At 38.5% G+C, this 20728-nt stretch overlaps 1 protein-coding gene across 2 annotated transcripts in view; it reads left to right on the top strand.

The window, feature by feature from the left end:
- The window catches only part of COG5 (component of oligomeric golgi complex 5), a 279231-nt gene that overhangs the window by 146970 nt on the left and 111533 nt on the right, over positions 1-20728 (top strand). For both annotated transcript variants that reach the window (XM_069587900.1, XM_069587901.1), the window contains exons 9-10: positions 18655-18767; positions 19953-20030. In XM_069587900.1, coding sequence (XP_069444001.1) covers positions 18655-18767; positions 19953-20030 — 191 coding nt within the window. The remainder of the gene's footprint in view (positions 1-18654; positions 18768-19952; positions 20031-20728) is intronic.

Genomic DNA, 20728 nt, shown 5'->3' with positions numbered 1-20728 from the left:
GTTTATATTTAGCTTCATTTATTTATTTATAACTGAAAAGTCCTTTGAATAGTATGTGAAGCATTCAAGTTTCAAAGTAATCTAATGACTCACTTTTTAGTAGACAGAAAATGAGAGAAGAAATTTTGCTTTAGAATTTATTTATAACTTTTGTCTAATCAGTGAGTTGAACTGGCCAATTGGTATATTCAGAACTTCTAGATAAAAACTATAAACTGTGGCTTTATTTAGTTCAGAGGAAACAGATGCAAGGGAAAAAAAGGAACACATTTTTCTTTCTGAAATCCTTATCCTCACATGTACTTCTTACTGAGGCAGAAAATATTTTTTAAGGAAATACAATCTCTATTATACTTTTATCTTTCTGGACATGTATAATTCTGTTACTCAGGAGCAATAAAAGCTGAGTGTGGAGATAGATAGATGCTGATAAAGCTTTGGGAACATTACAACTATAGCAAAATCGAAGGAAAACCCAGGCAGTAGATTCAAGACAGCAGTCCCCAACCCTTTTCCTGCAAAACCATGCCTGATGGTGACATTCACGTATATAACACACTTCATAGAGAGGAGAGACTGCATGTCCTGGGTGCCTCTCATTTTCCTAAGCAACCCTAAATTTGCATTTCTCTCCTTAAAATCTTTCGTCTTTCCTGTTAATATGGATGAACTGTGCTTGCTCCTAAAAGAGGCAAATACTCTACTTTTGCCTTAGATCCCATCACTCAAAGAAAGGCATTGCTTTCATAGATCCCTTCTCTACCACATCATCAGCTTTTCATTGTATCTCTTTCCCATCACATACAATCATGCTATTTATTTTCTTCTACTTAAAGACAGACAAATCTGTCTTGACTCCATTTCTTTCTTCAGTTTTACTGCCTTATTTTATTCAGACTATTGAAAAAATTCCTCAGAGTGTTTTTCAATGCCTATTAAAAAAGTTTTCTCCTCTTCCCATTTTTGTATTGAACAGGATACTCTAATATTATAGACTTGTCCATATCAACTTAATAACAGTTCTTGATGCAGACCTAATACTAAAACATTTTCAGCCATTGATTATTATTTTTATGTTTGCTATATAAACAAAACTTTAAATAACAGAGTATGTCCCTCATAAATAATTTGTACAAGATAAAAAGAGATAAAAAAATCTTTGATCTTAAAGGGATTTTTAAAGGTTCGCCCTAGCCTCTGAATAAGTCTATATTAAGATCATCCCAGGAGGACAGCTTTGAAAAGAAATTGCCAGAGGAGATTTCCCTCTCAGCTTTTCCCAGCAATTATTTTCAGAAAGTTTGATCTAATGTTTAAATTTCCAGAAGGAGTTTAATCTCATTCTCTATTGTGTTGTCAAGAATGGGGGGAAAAAATGAAAGCAATTATTCACCTGCTGTCTATCCTAATGTATGCTCCCCTTTTTGGAAAGAATGAAGTGTTTTCAAGCCTTATTGTCATCTGTTGAGGAGTGAATACCACGATTTAGTGTAGAAATCCTATTCTTTATTGTTTTTAAAAGAATAATCACTTTATTTTTAAAGATATTACATTGGCAGGATTAATGTTAATTGCCTAATCTTGTTGGTTATATTGAGATTATATATAGCAATGTCATTTTTGTTGGAAATACACATTAAAGCATTCAGGGGTGATAGTGCATCATGTCAGTAACTTATTCCCTAATGATTCAAGAAAAAATGTTTTACTATAGTTTCAAATTTTCTGTATGTTTAAGATTGTTTCAAAATTTAAAAAATAACATTATTATAATTACATGGGAAAATATGCTACCCAAGATGTACCTGAAAGTTTGTAATCCACTAAGAAAAAGGTAAATAACTCAGTTGAAAAATAGATAATGAATATGAATAGGCAAATCACAGAAGAACACATCCAATAAACACAAAAAGATATTTAGCCTCTTTTTAGAGGATGTGAACTAATTATTAGAGAAATACAAATGATTCAAGATTCTATTTCTCTGTGAAATTGGCAAAATCTGAGACCAGAACTAAATACCTGATACTCTGATTGTAGGAGAAGAAAAGGTTTCAACCACTTTATTCAGTTTTATCATACTGATCAATAAGGTTAAAAATGGGTGTACCTTATGATCTTATAATTGCCTTGGTAAGAGTATACCCTAAATAAACTCTGTCACATCTCTATAAGAATTTTTATTTTACTGTTATTCGTATTAGTTAAACAATGAAAACAGTCTCTCCTTCATTGGAAAATGAATAAGCCGGCTTATTTATTAGTTCAGTTCAGTCGCTCAGTCCTGTCCAACTCTTTACGACCCCATGAATCACAGCACGCCAGGCCTCCCTGTCCATCACCAACTCCCGGGGTTCACTCAGACTCGCATCCATCGAGTCAGTGATGCCATCCAGCCATCTCATCCTCGGTTGTCGCCTTCTCCTGCCCCCAATCCCTCCCAGCATCAGAGTCTTTTCCAGTGAGTCAACTCTTCGCATGAGGTGGCCAAAGTACTGGAGTTTCAGCTTTAGCATCATTCCTTCCAAAGAACACCCAGGGCTGATCTCCTTCAGAATGGACTGGTTGGATCTTCTTGGCAGTCCAAGGGACTCAGTTAGACTGCTATATAATATTTATGGTAATAAATTTATCAATATAGATAATTCTCAGCATCCTTATATGAAAAATCAAGTTGCAGATTTGATTATTTGTCTCTTCCAGAATAGAAGTTTTTAATGAAGTCCAGCTTATCAGTTATTTCTTTCATATCATGTCTTTGGTATTCTATCTAGAAAGTCATTGCCATACCCAAGGTTGTCTGGGTCTTCTCATATGTTATCTCCTAGGCATGTTACAGTTTGACGTTTTTACTTTTAGGTCTGTGATCCATTTTGAATTAATTTTGGTGAGGTATGTGAGGTCTGTGTCACCTTGTTGTTCAGTTGCTAAGTCATGTCCAGCTTTTTGCGAGTCCATGAACTGCAGCATGCCAGGGTTTTCTGTTCTTCACTATCTCCCTGAGTTTGCTGAAACTCATGTCCTTTGAGTCAGTGATGCCATCCAACCATCTCATCCTCTGTTGCCCTCTTTTCCTCTTGCCCTCAGTCTTTCCCAGCATCAGGGTCTTTTCCAATGAGTCAGCTCTTTATGTCAGATGGCCACAGTATTGGAGTTTCAGCTTCAGTATTAGTCCTTCCAGTGAATATTCAGGATTGATTTCCTTTAGGATTGACTGGTGGGATCTCTTTGCTGTCCAAGGGACTCTCAAGAGTCTTCTCCAGCACCACAGTTGCTGGAGAACACATCAAGTGTTTGGCACTCAGCCTTCTTTATGGTCCAACTCTCACATCCATACATAACTACTAGAAAAACCATAGCTTTGGCTATATGAACCTTTGTCAGCAAAGTGCTTTTTAATATGCTGTCTAGTTTTGTCATAGCTTTTCTTCCAAAGGATCAAGTATCTTTTAATTTCACAACTGCAGTCAGTGTTTGCATTGATTTTGGAGCCCAAAAAAATGAAATCTGACAGTTTCCACATTTTTCCCATCTATTTGCCATAGTGATAGGACTAGATGCCATGGTCTTAGTTTGTGTCTAATCTGTGTCTAGATTCTTTTTTTTGCATGTGGTTACCCAGTTATTCCAACATCATTTGTTGAAGATTCTGCCTTTGCCAAATTTATTGCCTTTGCTTCTTTGTAAAAGGGCATTGACTGTATTTATGTGGGTATATTTGGGAAGTCACTATTCTGTTCCATCGATCTATTTTTCTCTTCTTTTGCCAATACTACCTCATTGTGTTGATTACTAAAGCTTTATAGAATGTCTTGAAGTTGGCTAGTCAGTCTTCCAACTTTGTTCTTTTTCTTCAATATTGTGTGAGCTGTTCTGATTTTTTTCCCCTCTATATAAACTTTAGAATCAGTTTGTTGATAGAAGAAAAATTTTTTTCTAGAATTCAGATTTTGATTGCATTGAATCTGTAGATGCAGTTGGAAAGAACTGACATCTTCATAATATTGTTTCTTCTGTCTGTGAACATGGAATATCTCTCTATATATTTACTCTTTGATTTTTATCATCAGAGGTCTCTAGTTTTCCTCATATAGTTTTTGTCTATATTTTGTTAGGTTTATTTATACCTGAGTGAAGTTGCTCAGTCGTGTCCAGCTCTTTGCTACCCCATGGACTGTAGCTTACCAGGCTCCTCGCTCCATGGAATTCTCCAGGCAAGAATACTGAAGTGGGTTGCCATTTCCTTCTCCAGGGGATCTTCCTGACCCAGGGATTGAACCCGGGTCTCCTGCATTGTAGGCAGATGCTTTACCATCTGAGCTACCAGGGAAGCCCTGTTTATACCTACGCATTTCATTTGGAATGAGGAGTAATGTAAATGGTATTTTGTTATCAAATTCAAATTCCCCTTGTTCATTGTTGGTATATATGAAAATAGTTGACTTATATTTATGAACCTTGTCTCTTACAACCTTGGTGTCAGTTCAGTTCAGTCGCTCAGTTGTGTCCGACTCTTTGCGACCCCATGAGTTGCAGCACGCCAGGCCTCCCTGTCCATCACCAACTTCTGGAGTTCACTCAGACTCATGTCCATCGAGTTGGTGATGCCATCCAGCCATCTCATCCTCGGTCGTCCCCTTCTCCTCCTGCCCCCAATCCCTCCCAGCATCAGAATCTTTCCCAGTGAGTCAACTCTTCAGATGAGGTGGCCAAAGTATTGGAGTTACAGCTTCAACATCAGTCCTTCCAATGAACACCCAGGACTGATCGCCTTTAGGATGGACTGGTTGGATCTCCTTGCAGTCCAAGGGACTCTCAAGAGTCTTCTCCAACACCACAGTTCAAAGCATCAATTCTTCAGCGCTCAGATTTCTTCACAGTCCAACTCTCATATCCATACATGACCACTGGAAAAACCGTAGCCTTGACTAGACAGACCTTTGTTGACAAAGTAATGTCTCTGCTTTTGAATATGCTATCTAGGTGGGTCATAACTTTTCTTCCAAGGAGTAAACGTCTTTTAATTTTATGGCTGCAATCACCATCTGCAGTGATTTTTGAGCCCAGAAAAATACAGTCTGACACTGTCTCCACTGTTTCCCCATGAAATGATGGGACCAGATGCCATGATCTTTATTTTCTGAATGTTGAGCTTTAACTTTTCACTCTCCTCTTTCACTTTCATCAACAGGCTTTTTAGCTCCTCTTCACTTTCTGCCATAAGGGTGGTGTCATCTGCATATCTGAGGTGATTGATATTTCTCCTGGCAGTCTTGATTCCAGCTTGTGCTTCTTCCAGCCCAGTGTTTCTCATGATGTACTCTGCATATAACTGATTAATTCCAGGACGTCTTTGGCCAGTTCTTCCTGAGTCTTTCAATCCCGCTTGATTATAGTATAAAATTCTTTTAAGCATTCTTGGGTTTTAATTGCTAATATTTTGTTGAGTTTTATCTCTCTGTTCATTAGGTAGTGGTCTCTAGTTTTATTTCTTTGTAATATCTTTATTGTCTAGAATAACATTTCACCATCTTGTCATTTCCTATTAATTTTGGAATGCTTCTTGCCTCAAATTTTGAACCGTTCTAGAGCTTATTTTGATTCTCAGTAAAGCCATTCAAACAGTTTCTTGTGGAAACCTTACATTCTTTCTTTCCTCTTTCACCTCATTTTACCTTTCATAGTTTTCCTACCTTGTTGTTGTAGAGTTGCAAAGTCACATCCAGCTCTTTGCCACCTCGTGGACTGTAGCTTGCCAGGCTCCTCTGTTTTCCACTATCTCTCGGAGTTTGCTCAGATTTGTGTCCGTTGAGTCTGTGATGCTGTTTAACCATCTCATCCTCTGCTGCCTCCTTCTGCTTTGTCTTCAGTCTTTCTCAGCATCAGGATCTTTTCCAGTGATTGGCTCTTCACATCATGTGGCCAGATTATTGGGGCTTCAGCAGTAGTCTTTCCAATTAATATTCAGGATTAATTTCCTTTAGGATTGACTGGTTGGTCTCCTTGCATTCCAGGGGACTCTCAATAGTCTTCTCCAGCCACAATTTGAAAGTGTCAGTTCTTCAGCACTCACCCTTCATGATCCAACTCTGATTTCTGTACATGATTACTGGAAACACTGTAGCTTTAACTATGCAGACCTTTGTCAGCAAAGTGATGTCTCTGCTTTTTAATTTGCTCTGTAGATTTGTCATAGCTTTACTTCCAAGGAGCAAGCGTCTTTTAATTTCATGGTTACAGTCACTCTCCACTGTGATTTTGGAGCCCAGGAAAAGAAAATCTGTTACTGCTTTCACTTTTTCCTCATCTATTTGCCATGAAGTGATTGGATCAGCGCTTTCTCGGTGGCTTAGATGGGAAAGAATCCACGTACAGTGTAGGAGACCTAGGTTTGATCCCTTGGCTGGGAAAGTCCCCTGGAGAAGAGAACGGAAACCTATTCCAGTATTCTTGCCTGGGAAATCACATGGACAGAGGAGCCTGGTAGGCTACAGTCCATAGGATTACAAAGAGTCAGATACGACTGAGTGAGTAACACTTATTGACTTACTGATGGGACCGGATGCCATGATCTTAGTATTTTAATGTTGAATTTTAAGCCAGCTTTTTCACTCTCCTCTGTCACCCTTATCAAGAGGCTCTTTAGTTCCTCTTCACTTTCTGCCATTATAGTGATATCATCTGCATATCTGAGGTTGTTGATATTTTTCCTGACAGTCTTGATTCCAGCTTGTGATTCATCCAGCCTCACACTTTGCATAATGAACTCTGCATGTAAGTTAAATTAGCAGAGTGACAGTACGCAGCCTTGTATTACTCCTTCCTCAATTTTGAACTAATGCATCGTTCCATGTCTACTTCTAACTGTTGCTTCTTCACCCACATACAGATTTCTCAGGAGACAGGTAAACTGTCTGGTACTCCCATCTCGTTAAGAATTTTCTGCAGTTTGTTGTGATCCACACAGTCAGCATTTCATGAAGTCAATGAAGCAGAAGTAGAGGTTTTTCTGGAATTCCCTTGCTTTCTCCATGATCCAGTAAATGGTGTCAATTTGATCTCTGGTTCCTCTGCCTCTTCAAAACCCAGCTTGTACATCTGGAAGATTTCAGTTCACGTACTGCTGAAGCCTAGCTTGGAGGATTTTGAGCATAACGTTGCTAGCGTGTGAAAGGAGGACAAATGCATTTTTGGCATTGCTCTTGTTTGGGATTGGAGTGAAAACTGACCTTTTCCAGTCCTGTGGCCACTGCTAAATTTTCCAAATTTGTTGACATATAGAGTACAGTACTTTAACAGTATCGTCTTTTAGAATTTTAAATAGCTCAGTTTCCTTATGCTTGAGGGTACTTCTTTTTTTTAATCAATTTATATTAATTGGAGGATAATTGCTACATTGTGATGGTTTTTGCCCTGTATCAACATGAATTGGCCACAGGTATACATCTGTACCCCTCATCTGAACCGCTGTCCCATGTCCCTCCCAACCCTAGCCCTCTAGGTTGTCCCAGAGCACTGGCTTTGGGTGCCCTGCTTCGTGCATAATTCTCATACACTGTAAATGTCATTTTATAATGGTTTCTCTTTCTGCTTTTCTCTCTTCCCTATTCTGCAATGTTGAACATTTTTCTGGCTTCTCTCCTGGCCCATCTATGTCTGTCCCTTTTCGCTCTAAGCAAAGAATTGGTGGATAGCTTATCTAAATTCTTACAGTTGATTTTAGGAGCAGATTGTTCCTTGCTAATGATCTAGGATGTCAGCTATCTGCTTCTTGTTCATTTTGATTTATCTATAGCATTTGGCATATATGCTTCATAGTCTAAAGTTTGAAGTTTTTAATTGATTTCTTTGTTTGTTAGAAATTGATATTTTTTTCTACCTTTTTTTTCTTTTTTCCATTGTCCTTTAAGAGACAAAGGCAAGAAAATGATTTTATTCCATTAACTAGAAGTTACTCAAGTATTGTTTCTTTGAGTACCTCTTAGTTTCTTCTATTTCATTAATAAAACTTAGTTTAAAACACTTAATTTTGTTTTTTGAGGTTCATAAAACAGTGGATAATGGCATCAGTTTTTTGTTTTAGTTATTCTTGCTCCCTTTACAGGTGTTCTATGTTGATTATTTTTTATTATGTTTATTTATTCAGCAAGATGTATTGAGTGTATGAGGATAAAAGTCCTTAAGTATTCAACTATAAACAAGAAAAATGAAGCCACTGGAACTAATAGAACCAGTGACTGTGATCTTAGTTTTTTTTTGGTGCCTCAGTTCTTCCAAATAATTGCTGGCAGGAAACAGTACCTTTTTCTATTTCTGCTCGTACCTATTGTAAGAGTAGTGGGTTGATGCATTCTATAATTCTTTATAATAAAACAAAGCTATACATATTCCAGTAATTTGATATTTTCTACTTTTTACAAATGCACTTCATGCCTTTTCCTCACTGTTACAAGTTCATTCTTTATGTAACATCTAAGATAATTGCATATTGCTTCAGTATTACCTCTCCAGTTCATGTACACTTTTACTTAATATTCTTTGTACAACATTGCAAAAAATTTGAAAAATTAATTAGACCTAGATTTTGAACAGGAGTATTCATATTTTAAACTCATAAATGTTTCTCTTTGTTACTGCTTTCCACTATTATCAGAGTAAAAAAATAATAACCTCTCTTTACTAAAGGAGCATGTAGGTAATTCCTTGGTGTTCTAGTGATTAGGACTTAGAAGTTCCGTTGCTGGGGCCCGGGTTCAGTCCCTGTTCAGGGAACTAAGATCTCACAAGTCACAGGGCAAGGCAAAGAAGAAAAAAAGAAGCATGTAGTTCTTGCCTAAACTTGAAATTGTTGAGAAACTAGAGTGAAAAGCTTACTAACATAGCCTCTGGTTTTCTTGATTCTTGCCCTCTGTAAAAGTAGGATAGACTCTAACCATTGATGGGCTCTTGTACTACCTAGTCTTTAAGCTTAGCTTGAATTGAAATGTGTTCTTTTCAATTTGAGGTTAAAATCCTCATTTTATGGTGAAACATTCTAACATGTGCAAAGAGCTGCGCATGTATATCATATCCAGTAACATTCTTAGGCATTAGCCTCAAGAAATTTCGCATTGATACATTAATATTATTTTGCATGTAATCCACATTCAGTATTTTTAAGTTATTTCCATAAACTATTCTTTATGGCTGTTTCCCCTCCCAACTGGAACCAGTTAGCCATTATGCTATTCCATTGGTTGTCTTGTTTATACTCTGCTTTAATAAAAAAAAAAAACCAGCATCTTTTTTACCTTTTATGGCATTAACATGTTCAGCAAACCCCACACTCAGAATTTGTCTGATTGTTTCTTCATTATTACATTCAAAGTAAAAAACTGGTAAGATGATGTCTATTTCCCATTACATCATATCAGGAAGCCCCAAAATCATGTCAGTCTGTCTCATTGTTGCTTGTTTGTTATTAAAGTGTATGCCAGATTGCTGCTTGTAAAAGTACTCTTTTCTTAGTAATTAGTAAGTAACTTTGGGTGCATAACTTTGCACCATGTGAAATATCCTGTTCCCCATAGCATTTTACCCCCTATAATCATTTCCTCATTTCATTATTTTACTAGTTGGTAGTTGCAACAACAGACTGATTCCAAATAGGAAAAGGAGTACATCAAGGTTGTATATTGTCACCCTGCTTATTTAACTTATATGCAGAGTATATCATGAGAAACGCTGGGCTGGAAGAAGCACAAGCTAGAATCAAGATTGCCGGGAAAAACATCAATAACCTCAGATATGCAGATGACACCACCCTTATGGCAGAAAGTGAAGAGGAACTAAAAAGCCTCTGGATGAAAGTGAAAGAAGAGAGTGAAAAAGTTGGCTTAAAGCTCAACATTCCGAAAACGAAAATCATGGCATCTGGTCCCATCACTTCATGGGAAATAGATGGGGAAACAGTGGAAACAGTGTCAGACTTTATTTTTGGGAGCTCCAAAATCACTGCAGATGGTGACTGCAGCCATGAAATTAAAAGACGCTTACTACTTGGAAGAAAAGTTATGACCAACCTAGAGAGCATATTCAAAAGCAGAGACGTTACTTTGCCGACAAAGGTCCATCTAGTCAAGGCTATGGTTTTTCCTGTGGTCATGTATGGATGTGAGAGTTGGACTGTGAAGAAAGCTGAGTGCCAAAGAATTGATGCTTTTAAATTGTGTTGTTGGAGAAGACTCTTGAGAGTCCCTTGGATTTCAGGGAGATCCAACCAGTCCATTCTAAAGGAGATCAGTCCTGGGTGTTCTTTGAAAGGAATGATGCTGAAGCTGAAACTCCAGTACTTTGGCTACCTCATGCGAAGAGTTGACTCATTGGAGAAGACTGTGATACTGGGAGGGATTGGGGGCTGGAGGAGAAGGGGACAACCGAGGATGAGATGGCTGGATGGCATCACTGACTCGATGGACATGACTCTCAGTAACCTCCGGGAGATGGTGATGGACAGGGAGGCCTGGTGTGCTGAAATTCATGGGGTCGCAAAGAGTCAGACGTGACTGAGCAACTGAACTGGTCGTGTCTTTTGCTCTTATTAACTGACAGTCTACTGTAAAGAGCAGTTCCCACCCTTTTTAAACATTTGAGTTTTTAACTTTGAGCTCAGGGAATATTTTTTAATCAATATTTTATAATATTTTATATACTTTATATTTTATATACTTTAGTATTTTATATATAATATAGTATATATTTTATATATAATATATAATATTTTATAAACTATTATCATTGGTATTATTTTGACCCATCAGATACTCTCAGATTTGTTCTGTGGAAGCTTCCTAATCTCCATTGTTCTTAAAACACTTTTTTACTCTCTGGCCCATTGTGTTCCAGGTTGACCTTCTGTTTTCACTGCTGTGGGTACAGAATCACTTTTTTATTCAATAAACCTTGTATTCTTTCATTGAGAATTGTTGCATAGATATCAGAATTTGAGTTTCAGCCATGTTCATTTCTAGTGAGGAGTTGTCTTATCTCTCTCCTTTACTGAGCAGCAGTAGGAAAAACCTCTAATCCCGATTACACACCTGTCATTGTTCTGTTTGTGAAGAGAAACTTCATTTGCAGCATCCTAAAATGCATCTCGTTTCATTATTGCTATGAAGCAACACAGTTCAGTTCAGTCGCTCAGTCATGTCTGACTCTTTGTGACCTCATGAACTGCAGCATGCCAGGCCTCCCTGGCCATCACCAACTCCCAGAGTTTACCCACACTCATGTCCATTGAGTTGATGATGCCATCCAACCATCTCATCCTCTGTCGTCCCCTTCTCCTCCTACCCTCAATCTTTCCCAGCATCAGGGTCCTTTCAAATGAATCAGCTCTTTGCATCAGGTAGCCAAAGTATTGGAGGTTCAGCTTCAACATCAGTCCTCAATGAACACCCAGGACTGATCTCTTTAGGGTGGACTGATTGGATCTCCTTGCAGTCCAGAGGACGCTCAAGAGTCTTCTCCAACACCACAGTTCAAAAGCATCAATTCTTCTGTGCTCAGCTTTCTTTATAGTGCAACTCTCATATCCACACATGACTACTGGAAAAACCATGGCCTTGACTAGACAGACCTTTGTTGACAAACTCATGTCTCTGCTTTTTAGTATGCTGTCTATGTTGGTCATAACTTCCCTACCAAGAAGTGTCTTTTAATTTCATGGCTGCAGTCACCATCTGCAGTGATTTTGGAGCCCCCAAAATAAAGGCTCTCACTGTTTCCATTGTTTCCCCATCTATTTGCCATGAAGTGATGGGACCGGATGCCATGATCTTAAGTTTTTAAAATGTTGAGTTTTAAGCCAACTTTTTCGCTCTCCTCTTTTACTTTCATCAAGAGGCTTTTTAGTTCCTTTTTGCTTTCTGCCATAAGGGTGGTGTCATCTGCATATCTGAGATTATTGATATTTCTGCTGGCAACCTTGATTCCAGCTTGTGCTTCTTCCAGCCCAGCGTTTCTCATGATGTACCCTGCATATAAGTTAAATAAGCACGGTGACAGTATACAGCCTTGAGGTACTCCTTTCCCAATTTGGAACCAGTCTGTTTCCATGTCCAGTTCTAACAGTTGCTTCCTGGCCTGCATACAGGTTTCTCAAGAGGCAGGTCAGGTGGTCTGGTATCCCCATCTCTTTCAGAATTTTCCCCAGTTTATTGTGATCCACACAGTCAAAGGCTTTGGCATAGTCAATAAAGCAGAAATTGATGTGTTTCTGGAACTCTTTCGGTTTTTCTATGATCCAGCGGATGTTGGCAATTTGATCATTGGTTCCTCTGCCTTTTTTAAAACCAGCTTGAACATCTGGAAGTTCACGGTTCACGTATTGCTGAAGGCTGGCTTGGAGAATTTTGAGCATTACTTTACTAGCATGCGAAATGAGTGCAATTGTGCGGTAGTTTGAGCATTCTTTGGCATTGCCTTTCTTTGGGATTGGAATGAAAACTGACCTTTTCCAGTCCTGTGGCTACTGCTGAGTTTTCCAAATTTGCTGGCATATTGAGTGCAGTGCTTTCACAGCATCATCTTTCAGAATTTGAAATAGGTTCACTGGAATTCCATCACCTCCACTAGCCTTGTTTGTAGTGATGCTTCCTAAAGCCCACTTGACTTCATATTCCAGGATGTCTGGCTCTAGGTGAGTGATCACTCCATCCTGATTATCTGGGTCATGAAGATCTTTTTGTACAGTTCTTCTGTGTATTCTTGCCACCTCTTCTTAATATCTTCTGCTTCTGTTAGGTTCATACCATTTATGTCCTTTATTGAGCCCTTCTTTTCATGAAATGTTCCCTTGGTATCTCTCAGTTTTCTTGAAGAGATCTCTAGTCTTTCTCATTCTATTGTTTTCATCTATTTCTATGTGTTGATTGCTGAGGAAGGGTTTCTTGTCTCTCCTTACTATACTTTGGAACTCTGCCCAATTTTGAATGTGACTGGTGATAGAAGCAAGGTTTGATGACATAAAGAGCAGTATTGCATAGGAACCTGGAATGTTAGGTCCATGAATCAAGGCAACTTGAAAGTGGTCAAAAAGGAAATGGCAAGAGTGAACATCGACATTCTAGGAATCAGTGAAGTTTGATGGACTGGAATGTGTGAATTTAACTCAGATGACCACTGTATCTACTACTGTGGGCAGGAATCCTTTAGAAGAAATGGAGTAGCCTTCATAGTCAACAAAAGAATCTGAAATGCAGTATTTGGATGCAAACTCAAAAATAACAGAATGATCTCTGTTTGTTTCCATGGGAAATCATTCAGTATCACAGTAATCCATGTCTGTTCCCCGACCAGTAATGCTGAAGAAGCTGAAGTTGAACAGTTCAGTGAAGACCTACCTACAAGACCTTTTAGAACTAATACCCAAAAATGATGTCCTTTTCATTGTAGGGGACTGGAATGCAAAAGTAGGAAATCAAGAAACAACTGGATTAATAGGCAGATTTGGCCTTGGAGTACAGAATGAAGCAGAGCAAAGGTTAATAGAGTTTTGCCAAGAGAACACACTGGTCATAGCAAACACCGTCTTCCAACAACACAAGAGAAGACTCTACACATAGACACCACCAGATGGTCAACACCGAAATCAGATTGATTCTATTCTTTGCAGCCAAAGATGGAGAAGCTCTGTACACATAGCAAAAACAAGACCGGGAGCTAACTGTGGCTCAGATCATGAACTCCTTATTGCCACATTCAGACTTAAATTGAAGAAAGTGGGGAAAACCACTAGACCATTCAGGTGTGACCTAAATCAAATCCCTTATGATTATACAGTGGAAGTGAGAAATAGATTTAAGGGACTAGATCTGATAGAGTGCCTGATGAACTATGGATGGAGGTTCGTGACATTGTACAGGAGACAGTTATCAAGACCATCCCCAAGAAAAAGAAATGAAAAAAAGCAAAATGGCTGTCTGAGGAGGCCTTACAAATAGCTGTGAAAAGAAGAAAAGTGAAAAGCAGAGAAAAGGAAAGATATAAGCATCTGAATGCAGAGTTCCAAAGAATAGCAAGGAGAGATAAGAAAGCCTTCTTCAGAGATCAGTGACGTAACACATCTGTTAAGCAAAGAGACGTGCAACTCTTCTTGCCTCTAAAATGTATCTTATTACAGTCAGAATGCTGTAATTAAAAATTCCTTGAAATAATTAATTTCCTGTGTATGGTTATCTGACTGATTTGACGTACCATTAGTTTTATGTGTTTCTGAATTTGTGCTTAGTTTGAGTTTGCTTTTTTCATTCCTGTAAATTTAAATTTACTTTGAAATATGTAAAATATTTGTATGATTCACAGAGACTCATTGCTTCTATCTCTATTCTTCTCACCTGGTCCTCCTTCCTACCACTGCAGCTGCCCCTTCTAGGAAACCATTTTTATTAATTCCTTTTTTTTGAAGGGGGGAAGAAATACTTTCTTCATTTGTTAGACACATCATATATCAATTTATATGATTTAGTAAGTTATTTCCTTATTATGAAGACAAGATACAAAGAAAAATCTGCATTTTTGAAACTATAAGTGTTAGTTGTACATAGAACATAACTGAAGTCTGAACAAATACGGGAACATTCCTAAGAACATAATGGCTAGGACATCTTTCATTCCTACATGGCTTCATTAAGGGACTTCTTCTTCATACCAGCAACATGCTGAATAGTAAATCTAACCACATACATATGCAGCAGGTAATAACCTGAAACCAAACTCTCTTGATTAATGTGCCATAGTTACTGTCCCTATACTTTGCACTTTTAGGTCAAGCACAAATAAAGAACATAGCCCAAGTAAGATCACTTCTGAGAAGGCTAGAACTATACTTGGTGACTTGAATCTGCCTGTGTCCAAGATCCTTTCTTTTTATAAATGTACATATTTTATGGAAGTGTAGTTGACTTACAATGTTTCAGATGCACAACAAGTTGACTCAGTTATACACAATATTAATTTTTGTGTATGTGTATATATGTATAAAACAAGCTTGCTTCTAAATAACAAGGAACATCAAAACCTGGTATGATGAAGAACTAAAGACAAGAGGTGGTTTCCCAAGTTTTTGAATGATAGAAATTCATGGCTCCTGTAGAATATCATGGAATAGGAAATGTTCTCTTTCCCATTACTGAGTTACTGTTACTGAGTTTTTGTTTCTTTTGACAGACTGGTGAGCTGGGGCATATTCAAATGGATTCAAAAATACGTGATAAGTTTTCACTCACATGTGTTGGAGGCTGATACCTATGCTAGTATTCCTGGTCACACTTTCATGAGGTTATTATATATCTGTGGCTTTGGGGGTGCAAACTTATATTTAAAACTCTCACCCATAATAGTGATCTTCTCCCTTGTTTTACTAAAAAATATTCTCTTCCTCTACACTTTTAAGATTCTGGTTTGTTCACTATTTATGTTAAAGGCCTGAAGATCCCCCAAAAGAAAAAAACAGGTATCCAAAATTCTTATTTCTTTTCTAGCTTTTGTGGCTTTTAAGACCTTACTTTATTTTGAGTAAGTACCAATATATTTCTACTGATTCTGCTTCAGATCTGCAAGGCCTCAACCCATTTGTGAGTGGAAAACAGTGAAATGACATTATCTGAAATTAAGCAGAAAATCAGATATGTCATATCCCTTCATGGGATGTCAGGTATGAGGAAACAGGATCAGTTCAGTTCAGTTCAGTCGCTCAGTCGTATCTAACTCTTTGCGACCCCATGAATCACAGCACGCCAGGCCTTTCTGTCCATCACCATCTCCCGGAGTTCACTCAGACTCACATCCATCGAGTCCATGATGCCATCCAGCCATCTCATCCTCGGTTGTCCCCTTCTCCTCCGGCCCCCAATCCCTCCCAGCATCACAGTCTTTTCCAATGAGTCAACTCTTTGCATGAGGTGGCCAAAGTACTGGAGCTTCAGCTTTAGCATCCTTCCTTCCAAAGAAATCCCAGGGTTGATCTCCTTCAGAATGGACTGTTTGGATCTCCCTGCAGTCCAGGGGACTCTCAAGAGTCTTCTCCAACACCACAGTTCAGAAGCATCAATTCTTCAGCACTCAGCCTTCTTCACAGTCCAACTCTCACATCCATACATGACCACAGGAAAAACCATAGCCTTGACTAGATGGACCTTAGTCGGCAAAGTAACGTCTCTGCTTTTGAATATACTATCTAGGTTGGTCATAACTTTTCTTCCAAGGAGTAAGCGTCTTTTAACTTCATGGCTGCAGTCACCATCTGCAGTGATTTTGGAGCCCCCCAAAATAAAGTCTGACACTGTTTCCACTGTTTCCCCATCTATTTCCCATGGAGTGATGGGACCGGATGCCATGATCTTCTTTTTCGGAATGTTGAGCTTTAAGCCAACTTTTTCACTCTCCTCTTTCACTTTAATCAAGAGGCTTTTTAGTTCCTCTTCACTTTCTGCCATAAGGGTGGTGTCATCTGCATATCTGAGATTATTGATATTTCTCCTGGCAACCTTGATTCCAGCTTGTGCTTCTTCCAGTCCAGCGTTTCTCATGATGTACACTGCATATAAGTTAAATAAGCAGGGTGACAATATACAGCCTTGATGTACTCCTTTTCCTATTTGGAACCAGTCTGTTGTTCCATGTCCAGTTCTAACTGTTGTTTCCTGAGCTGCATACAGATTTCTCAAGAGGCAGGTCAGGTGGTCTGATATTCCCATCTCTTTCAGAATTTTCCCCAGTTTATTGTGATCCACACAGTCAAAGGCTTTGGCATAGTCAATAAAGCAGAAATAGATGTTTTTCTGGAACTCTCTTGCTTTTTCCATGAGCCAGCAGATGTTGGCAATTTGATCTCTGGTTCCTTTGCCTTTTCTAAAACCAGCTTGAACATCAGGGAGTTCACGGTTCACATATTGCTGAAGGCTAGCTTGGAGAATTTTGAGCATTACTTTACTAGGATGTGAGGTGAGTACAATTGTGCAGTAGTCTGAGCATTCTTTGGCATTGCCTTTCTTTGGGATTGGAATGAAAACTGACCTTTTCCAGTCCTGTGGCTACTGCTGAGTTTTCCAAATTTGCTGGCATATTGAGTGTAGCACTTTCATAGCATCATCTTTCAGGATTTGAAACACCTCAACTGGAATTCCGTCACCTCCTCTAGCTTTGTTCGTAGTGATGCTTCCTAAGGCCCACTTGAGTTCACTTTCCAAGATGTCTGGCTCTAGATTAGTGATCACATCATCATGATTATCTGGGTCATGAAGATCTTTTTTGTACAGTTCTTCTGTGTATTCTTGCCACCTCTTCTTAATATCTTCCGCTTCTGTTAGGTCCAGACCATTTCTGTCCTTTATTGAGCCCATCTTTGCATGAAATGTTCCCTTGGTATCTCTAATTTTCTAGAAGAGATCTCTTGTCTTTCCCATTCTGATGTTTTCCTCTATTTCTTTGCATTGATTGCTAAAGAAGGCTTTCTTATCTCTTCTTGCTCTTCTTTGGAACTCTGCATTCAGATACTTTTATCTTTCCTTTTCTCCTTTGCTTATCGCCTCTCTTCTTTTCACAGCTATTTGTAAGGCCTCCCCAGACAGCCATTTTGCTTTTTTGCATTTCTTTTCCATGGGGATGGTCTTGATCCCTGTCTCCTGTACAATGTCACGAACCTTATTCCATAGTTCATTAGGCACTCTATCTATCAGATCTAAGCCCTTAAATCTATTTCTCACTTCCACTGTGTAATTATAAGGGATTTGATTTAGGTCATACGTAAATGGTCTAGTGGTTTTCCCTATTTTCTTCAATTTAAGTCTGAATTTGGTAATAAGGAGTTCATGATCTGAGCCACAGTCAGCTCCTGGTCTTGTTTTTGTTGACTGTATAGAGCTTCTCCATCTTTGGCTGCAAAGAATATAATCAGTCTGATTTCGGTGTTGACCATCTGTTGATGTCCATGTGTAGAGTCTTCTCTTGTGTTGTTGGAAGAGAATAAGTCACAGAAAATGGGAGCATAGTCTTAATTTGCAGGGGTTTTAAGGTTCCCTTTAAGAGTATTTTATAATGGAGAGCTATTCTGATTGGGGGGAAAAACTGCTATAAACAATTATAGAATAAATGAACTATATTCAAATTAAAAATATTTATAGAATGTTACATTTATCAAATAATTTATAGAGTCAAGATTATACTTTCATTTAACAAACGAGATATCTAAACTGCAGTATCTTGTTCTTTTTGTGGAGAGTGTTAGTGAATGCATACTTAGTCGTGACTTACTCTTTGTGACCCCTTGGACTGTAACCTGCCAGGCTTCTCTGTCCATGCGGTTTCCCAAGCCAGAATACTGGAGTGGGTGCCATTTCCTTCTCCAGGGAATTCCCGTTTTCTGTATTATCCTTGTTGGGTGTGTGTGGTGGTGGTGGTGGTGGTGTGTGTGTGTATGTCTGTGTGTCTGTGTCATTTTATTTCCTTTCTTAAAAACAAAAGTTTAAGATTCTGTTTTATATCACTCATGATAAATTATTATTTCTTCATAAAGGAACTTCTCATTTGGTAGCCTATATGTGCTTTTTTCATAATAGCATACATTTTGTTATATTTGAAAGATTTTATTTTGCTTGATTTTTGTCTCATAAACAGGGGGACCTGGACGATCTACCATGCCAACTCCAGGGAACACTGCAGCTTTTCGTGCTTCCCTGTGGACCAATATGGAGAAACTTGTCGATCATATTTTTACTGTTTGTGGTCAGGTAAATATTTGAGAGAGTTAAAAATAGTATTAATTATGAGTTAGCGTGCTGTGTGCTTAGTTGTATTTGACTGTTTGCAACCCTTTGGATTATAGTGCAGTAGGCTCCTCTGTTGATGATTGAGAAATATGGGACAGTCCTCTGTACTGGATTGAGTTGCCATTTCCTCCTCCAGAAATCTTCCTGACCCAGGGGTTGAACCTGCGTCTCCTGTGTCCTTGCATTGCAGCCAGAATCTGCCTGCTGAGCTGTGGGTTAATTCTTAGTTATTCAAAGTTGTGTGATCTTGGGCAGCTTTTTAAAAATCTCTGAAAATTTAAAATACCTACTTTACTAATTATAATGTATGTAAGGGCTCTAGCAAAATGCTTTTTCCCTTCCCTTACTGTTTCTAGGAGAGTGAAAAAGTTTGCTTAAAGCTCAACATTCAGAAAATGAAGATCATGGCATCTGATCCCATCACTTCATGGGAAATAGATGGGGAAACAGTGGAAACAGTGTCAGACTTTATTTTTCTGGGCTCAAAAATCATTGCAGATGGCGATTGTAGCCATAAAATTAAAAGACTCTAATTCCTTGGAAGAAAAGTTATGACCAACCTAGATAGCATATTCAAAAGCAGAGACATTACTTTGCCAACAAAGATCCGTCTAGTCAAGGCTATGATTTTTCAGTAGTCAGGTATGGATGTGAGAGTTGGACTGTGAAGAGAGCTGAGCGCCGAAGAATTGATGCTTTTGAACTGTGGTGTTGGAGAAGACTCTTGAGAGTCCCTTGGACTGCAAGGAGATCCAACCAGTCCATTCTGAAGGAGATCAGCCCTGGGATTTCTTTGGAGGAAATGATGCTGAAGCTGAACTCCAATACTTTGGCCACCTCATGCGGAGAGTTGACTCATTGGAAAGGACTGTGATGCTGGGAGGGATTGGGAGCAGGAGGAGAAGGGGACAACAGAGGATGAGATGGCTGGATGGCATCACTGACTCGACGGACGTTGAGCCTGAGTGACCTCCGGGAGATGGTGATGGACAGGGAGGCCTGGTGTGCTGCGATTCATAGGGTTGCAAAGAGTCGGACACGACTGAGCGACTGAACTGACTGACTGTTTCTAGTACCTGTACTCCATGCTTGTTAACTTTGAAAATTCTCAGTTATATATGTTTTCCTTCTTTTCCTTCCTTTTAGGTGCAACATCTACAAAAAATATTAGCCAAGAAGAGGGATCCTGTCTCTCACATTTGTTTCATTGAAGAAATAGATAAGGTATGTCTAAATGAAAGTATTTTTGTCTCTTTATTAAGGAATACTGAAAGATAATGAGCCGTTATTATTTGTGTTCCTGTCTTACAGAGAGACTACATGTCAAATAGCTAAAAGAATATGTATTTCTTGATAGCCACAGATTTTCTTTGCATGTTTGTTTATTGAGTAGTTGCTAAATGATACTATTTATAGACTAATTCCTGAACTGCATATAGTAATTTCCCATTTTCTGTCATACAAATGATGTGAAATAGATCACCAGTGCAAGTTCGATGCATTAAACAGGGCACTCAAAGCTGGTGCACTGGGACAACCCAGAGGGATGGGATGGAATGGGAAGGGAAGTGGGAGGGGGGTTCTGGATAGGGGACACATTTACACACATGGCTGATTTAATGTCAACGTATGGCAAAAACCACCACAATATTGTAAAGTAATTAGCCTCCAATTAAAATAAATTAATTAATTAAAAAGTTTTCAATGTCCTGATAGAGAGTAAGATGAAAATTTTGGTGTATGAGAGATTTAATTAGTGATTATTAAACTGTCATATAATGTCTTCTGTGAAGATGATATGTTCCATTCAATTGTTAGTTTTTCCTATAAAGCACATTAATGTATTATTTTTTTATATTGTAAAGTTTCCCTTCTGTCATTTATCATTCTCCTGGACTCATAGTCATCAGTTGTAACAAATG

This window comes from Ovis canadensis, chromosome 4, assembly GCF_042477335.2.
Source record: "Ovis canadensis isolate MfBH-ARS-UI-01 breed Bighorn chromosome 4, ARS-UI_OviCan_v2, whole genome shotgun sequence".
Classification (NCBI taxonomy): Eukaryota; Metazoa; Chordata; class Mammalia; order Artiodactyla; family Bovidae; genus Ovis; species Ovis canadensis.
The sequence above is the reverse complement of the archived record's forward strand: the minus strand, read 5'-3'. Positions and strand labels throughout refer to the sequence as shown.